This window comes from Acomys russatus, chromosome 1 (assembly GCF_903995435.1).
Source record: "Acomys russatus chromosome 1, mAcoRus1.1, whole genome shotgun sequence".
In the NCBI taxonomy this organism is placed as follows: domain Eukaryota; kingdom Metazoa; phylum Chordata; class Mammalia; order Rodentia; family Muridae; genus Acomys; species Acomys russatus.
Genome location: NC_067137.1, coordinates 119,548,879 through 119,555,261, shown reverse-complemented (window position 1 = coordinate 119,555,261; position 6,383 = coordinate 119,548,879). Strand labels below are relative to the sequence as shown.

Here is a 6,383-nt window from a genome sequence, read left to right as displayed (position 1 = left end):
TGTTTCCATGCATCACAAGTAGGTGCAGGGCAGCCTCACACCAATGTGATCCCTTGAAGGCAACCACACACCAGGAATGGACACCAGGCCCAAGACGACACACCCAGCAGCTCCACAGCCAGGGCTCCTAGCCCATGCACCGCCTCCTCTATGACAGGTGACTGGAGGCATGGAGGATGGTGCCTAACCTCAGATGATGGCACATCAGGGACTCTGGGTGCAGGTATGCTCACTCATTGCCTGTGCAGCACCCAAGACTATGGCTTCACCTCCTTTGATTCCCCAGGCCAGCCTGGTCCCTCCATCAGCCTCGGAGAAGTGCAGAGGGCATGAGGGCAGGGCCAAGCTTTCTGGTTAGCTCAACCGCAGATTCTGGCTAAGCTCTGGACCACCAGTGGCTGGAGCCTTAGATCAGGGGCGGGACAGTCCACTGCCCCTGTATGTCAGCCCAAGGCCTCAGGCAGCGGCTAACTTGTACCATTTGGTCTCAACACTCAGAAGAGATTATGGAGAGGAAACTTCATGTTGATAACAGAGAGCAGCCAGGACAGAGCTAGAGCTGGGCAGTGACGAGGTGGTGTCTCTCTCAGAAGACAGGGATGCCTTCCTCCTGAACAGGGCCAGCCTACGCACCCCCCTCAACCACCCAGAAGGCCCCTGCTCCACCCTGCCATCTATTTCTAAACACAAGCCCCACAGGCAGTGGCTGACCATATAAGGCAGCCTTGCTTGCCTGTGATACTCCTGCCCAGGCCCATTAGCCTGGGGTCTTGGTGGCAAAAGTCAGGTACCCAGTGTGGCCCACAGTCTCCTTCATGGGCGTGCCACTACGGAAGGGGCTGGCATCGGAGCCCACGCTGACCTCTAAGTCGTTGGCCCCTAGGTCAGGCAAGGGCAAACTGACGGTGCGCACATTGTAGACCTGTGGCAGCACCTCCACTGTGCTGAGCTCTGTGAAGCCTCGGGCTGCCAGTGCCTGGCATGTGCGCTGCACCTGCTCGATGCAGGGAGAGAAGGAGCAGAGGCGCCCACCTGTGGGAGCAAGACACGGGGTCAGAGGGCACAACCCACCCTGCACCTGAGGCTCGCTCCAGGCTGCCTGCAGATTGTAAGCCCTCAGACCGAGGAGCTATGCAGGGGCCTCGGGAAGCTGTACAGCTGTGCCCCACCAGCCTGCGTCTCCCTGGCTGCCAGCAGGCATCACCACCCTCCCTTGTAGGAGGCAATAGAGGACTGGGGGGTCAGGGCTGTCAGAGCCAGGCCCAAGAATAGCTCTCACCATAGGGCAGCACGGGGCGTTGTGTGGGCTGCTGTCACAGGAAATTAGAGGCTGTCGTTGGCTCTTGGAACAGGAGGAGCCTACAGGGAGCAGTCTGCGCTCCTCCCTGCTGCCTCCCACAGGCTTCCCTTGGCCTGCCCGGAGACAGGGAAATGCACTATCTCTATCTTGACGGGGATCACAAGCAAGTCTGGGCAGGAACGGAGTATATGCAAATGTCCCTAGACCAGGTACCCAGAGTGCTCCCTGACACAGTACATCTGCAGGTAAGAGGAGGCCTGACCCCAGTACACAGAGCCCACACTAAAGAGCAAAGCTCACCAAATACCCCTTGACGGAGGCCACCAGAGACACCAAGCCTTGAAAGGCACCTAAGGACCCAGATCATATAGATCTGGAGAAAGAGCACAGGAGAAGGGAACATGGGACACGTGACAAGACCAAAACACAGGCACAGGTGCCTCTGACTGCTCGGCATGGAGGCTCACCTGCCTGGTGTGGACCTCACTGAGGCTCGACTGACCCACACCCTGTGTCAGAGAACTTTCAGGTGTGGACTTCGAGGCTTCCCCTCCCAGCTCTACATCACCTCAGCAGAAAGCAGGACCTGAGGCCTGTCTGAGAGGCTCCTCCGCCCTCTGTACAGAGCTGGGACGAGAGCAGCCCTGGTTGCCAAGCCCACTTCTTCTCCAGAAAAGGCGAAAACCCTGGGACTCAGCAGCCACCTCTCTGGCTCAAGGCCGACTCTCTCCAGGCCTCCCCATCGCCCCGCCTCCACACTCAGCATCTTCCCTAAAAGGGTCCAGCTGCCTGGCTCTGTAGCACGGGTGCAGTGAGAATGCAGGAAATGGCTGGGGGTAGGGGACTGCCTAAGACCTCCATTTGGATCCTAGCCCGTCCTGTCATGCAGATCCTGCCTGCACTTGGATGGAGTTGCCAGGGCCTCAGGGGCTCAGTGAGTTCCCATCTTGGCTGGAGAACGGGACTCATCTCCCCTGCCCCTGGTCTCCAGCCAGCCTGAGCCAATCCTCACTCTGTGTGGCCTACAGGAACCTGCGTCTTCTTGGGCTCCATATGACTTAGAGGCTCAGCCCCCTACTAGCACCCTTACCAACACCACTGACGCACCTTCAACCTTGAGGGCATCCCAGGCGTGGCCCACAGCTTCCCAGGGTGATGGGATATCCAAGAAGACCGCATCAGCCACATGGATCACACCAAAGCCACTGCGGCATACATCCTGGGTGTGCACTGTCACCCACTGGCTCACCCGATGCTCCTGGAACTCCTCCCGCGCCTTGTCTGCCCGCTGCTGGTGGAACTCTACTGTGTGTAGGTGGCCAGTGGGGGCGATGCTGCGGATGATAGCATGGGAGACGGAGCCACTGCCTGTGCCTGGCAGGAGAGACAGGACAGGATTAAGGGGTCATTTGAGGGCCATACCTGCCCATCAACAGCTTCATCCTCTCCAGGAGGGAGGGAGGAGTTCCTAACAGGCACAGAGGGCAGCTGACCCAGGGTCAGAGGTGGGTGTCACATCATGAGCTACATGTGTGCTCTTGGCAGCCTCAGGCCTGGGTCTGGGATGTTGGGGGTGGCGTTGATGGGCTGTGTAGTATGGGCACAGGTGAGGACAGTGCAGACAGAACTGATCTGAAGCATGGATTCAGCGGGCCTGACCTGGGGTGAGTGTAGGCAGAGCTAATGCAGGCCTGTCCTATCATGGGACCTAGCCTCTTCTACACTATGGCTAGCCCAAAGGTCTTGCTGCCTGTCTTATTTTTTACCTCCTCAACTCACTCAGGTCAGCTCATACCCCCAATGTGCACACAGGGCCAACTCTCCCTGCTGTTGCTCCAACTCATCTGACATAAAGCCACCCTTCCCGTAATGTCCCCAGGCTGTCAAAAAGCCTCCACTCAGCCAAGCAGTGGTGACTCACGCTTTTAATCCCAACACTCAAAAGGCAGAGGCAGGCAGATCTCTGAATTAGCATGGTCTACAGAGTGAGTTCCAGGACAGCCAGGGCTACACAGAGAAACCCTGTGTCAACAAGCAAACAAACATAAAAAGTCTCCACTCTTCCTCAGAGGCAAGGCTGCCCTTCTTCACCTGACTGCCTTCACTCACTCCCATAACTGCCCTTCCCACAGCTTCAAGTAACCCTCTTGACCCCACTGCCTCAGTGCTTTTTTTGTTTGTTTGTTTGTTTGTTTGTTTGTTTGTTTTGGTTTTTCGAGACAGAGTTTCTCTACGTAGCCTTGGCTGTCCTGGACTCGCTTTGTAGACCAGGCTGGCCTCGAACTCACAGCAATCCGCCTGCCTCTGCCTCCCGAGTGCTGGGATTAAAGGCGTGCGCCACCACACCCGGCTTGCCTCAGTGCTCTTACAAGACCCGCTCAAAAACAGTAAATTTTAAAAAAATTAAAAATCACTAAGAGCAAAGCTGGGCCCCATCCAATCCTGATCACTCTAAGACCCAGGAGGTGACACCCCCTGCAGGGGCCAGACTGGTAAATCACCAGCCATCAACATCCACTCTGCCATCCCACCAGGTCCCTCCCTCTATGCTATCTGCAGCCTCTGTTCTTGTACTACTGTCAATGAGATCAGATCACACAGTGGCAGGGCTTACCCTCCCATTCAGGGGCAGCCACAGGCTCCTGATAGCCCAAAGGTGCCCCGCTTGCCTCCCAGCCTCATTTAGGACTCCTCTACCCTTACTTCCAGCTCCAGCCACGCTCATCTTCTTGCCAACATGCCCAAGCATCGTGCTCCTGCCTCAGGGCATTTGAACAGCTTTTCTTTGGCTCTTGGTAATACCTCACCATTCTAAACTAAAGGTCACCTTCTCAGATCCCTGACTTCCTGAGTTTGAGGCTCTCTCTAAGTCAGGCTTTCTGTGCTATGAGCTGCTCACAACCAACAGCACTGAGTGATCACCAGGCTCACTGCATATTCTGCCCTCAGGGAAGGGACCTGTTACCACACAGGAGCACAGAGTGTGTTGACTGAAACAGGGTGAGAGCCTGAGAGAAGATGGTGGCTAATGCAGGCTACATGAGGAGAGCTGTTAGAGCTGGCTCTAAATTCTGTTATCCACCCTCTCCCTTCAGAGGGCGAGAAACATATAAAGGCCCAGAAAGCCAGCAACAGGGAGAATGGAAACTCTCTGTGACCCTGAACCCCAGCTTTCGAAGCCCACAAGAAACACACCACCAAAGATCTGGCCACATCTGATCCTGGAGTCATTCTTGGAAGAGGTCCATGCCTGGACTGCTCACACAGTGGCCACAACACCTAAGAGTATGTGAGAGATAGCTAGCTCTCAGGCACATCCGTCCACCCGCTGGCCTGGAACATCAGTGACAGTGCTAATCTTCAACGGAGCCAGGTGAGTGGGGCAGAATTCTCTCTACAGTAAGCTCTCGTCTCTGGGAAGAAACTGTGGGCTTAGAAATAAGTAGTCAGCACCTTGGCCAGCACCAAGCAAGCCTAGCCTCGACCCATCAAGGCAGGCCAAGCCCCTCTTAGGGCACAACCACCTCCTCTCTTCCTTCTCCGACCCAGGTCAGCCCCCACCAGCAGCCACGTCAACGACACCAGCTAGTAAGTTTTTCTGCTTTTTTCTTCACTCCCTGCAGTCACACCTTCCAGGGCAAGTGGAGTTGCTAAATAAATAAAAACTAGAATAGAAACCAAGACGTTCAACACACATCTGCAAGAAGGGGTTGGCTGCAAACTGTCTTAACTGTGGGTTTGACTCCCACTTCCATATAAATGCTCAGCTCTGAAGACACCGGAGGAGCTTACCTGACTCACAGACCACAGAACCAGGCCGCAGCTCCAGCATCATGGTGAGTAAGGCGATGTCGGTGGAGTAAAGGATCTGTGTGCGGTGGGGCAGGTTCACTGTCCAGAGCTCAGGGGTGGGGTGCAGGACGTACACCCAGCCACCTCTGCTGCAGACCACCTTGGAGCCAAATGGGCGGCCAATGAGGTCCACCGAGTGCCGCAGGACGCCATGCCGGGTCTGGGTCTGTGCCCCACGCTGCACGCGCACTGCTACCATTGAGCCATGGCCCAGTGACAGGATGGCTGTGTCACCTTCCTTGATCAGCTCCTCGTATGCCACGAAACTCATGGTTTTAAGGTCTGCCAAGTGTCAGAGACCTGGGGAAGTGGTGTGTGGGTGGGAGGTCAGAGGACCAGGAGGCAGGTGGGTCTGGGTCGAGGTGTGGGGCCCGGGGTTCTGAGCTGCACTCTAGCCTAACATATGGAGCCTAACTTCTGGATCTCGGAGGACCCGAGAGAGGGTGCGCAGTAGTAGAGGCCCAAGGATTCCCACACAGGAAGGACCAGAGCATAGGCTTTCCTCCATGCCCTACCAGTGAAGGCAGCGGCCTCTGAGAGGCGTGCACCAGCAGGGCAGTAAAGTCACCTCCGAGCCCGGATTCCCGGGAACCCCTTGCCCAGAGTCGCCAGGGAGGGCTTCCGACCGCAGGGAAGGCTTGCTTCGCTCAGGACAGCACGGGAATTGCAAGGAAACCGGCAGCGATGTACCCGCCCTAGCTCGGAAACTTACCCAGCAGACGCCGGCTCTCGGTTCCACACGTGGCTCCGCGGCAGCCGCCACACTTCCGGTGCTTTCTGATGACGTCAAGGCCCGCGGAGGGAGTGCTGGGAGCCGCCGCGCTGTCCTTTACGCGCTCCCAAAGGACGTTTTCTGGCTGTCGTCTCCCCGGCTGTGGTCTTCTGTGCATACTTGCGCGTTGCCTAAGAGATCCGAGCGCTGTGCAAAATAAAAGTCCCCTGTTCTCCAGATACTTGTCCGCGTGCGGCCTTTAAGTGTTACCCAGTGGATGGGGGGGGCGCTTTTGCCCGCGGTATACGGCGGACCCTAAAGCGCACTTTGACAACTGTACAACCCAAGGGCCTCCCTACTAGGGCCCACCAGGACATTTTGTCTTTGCAAACCACTCCGAAACACCCTGCTTGGGCCCCAGGGTGAATCCCAAAAAGTGGAACCGCTGGGCAAAGGGGGTGAGGCGGGGCGCAAAGTCTTTGGCTAGGGCCAGGCCGAGTGAAGGGAGTACGATTAGGA

At 56.7% G+C, this 6,383-nt stretch overlaps 1 protein-coding gene across 1 annotated transcript; it reads right to left on the bottom strand.

Annotated features, from left to right (window-relative positions):
- Positions 1–242: 242 nt before the first annotated feature.
- Trmt61a (tRNA methyltransferase 61A) lies at positions 243–6,108 on the bottom strand. Its single transcript, XM_051151896.1, has 4 exons — positions 5,865–6,108; positions 5,093–5,452; positions 2,408–2,674; positions 243–1,032 (listed from the first exon to the last, which is right to left on the bottom strand). The coding sequence occupies exons 2-4, from the start codon at positions 5,421–5,423 to the stop codon at positions 758–760; spliced, it is 873 nt and encodes a 290-aa protein (XP_051007853.1). The 5' UTR covers positions 5,424–5,452; positions 5,865–6,108; the 3' UTR covers positions 243–757.
- Between the last annotated feature and the right edge of the window lie 275 nt (positions 6,109–6,383).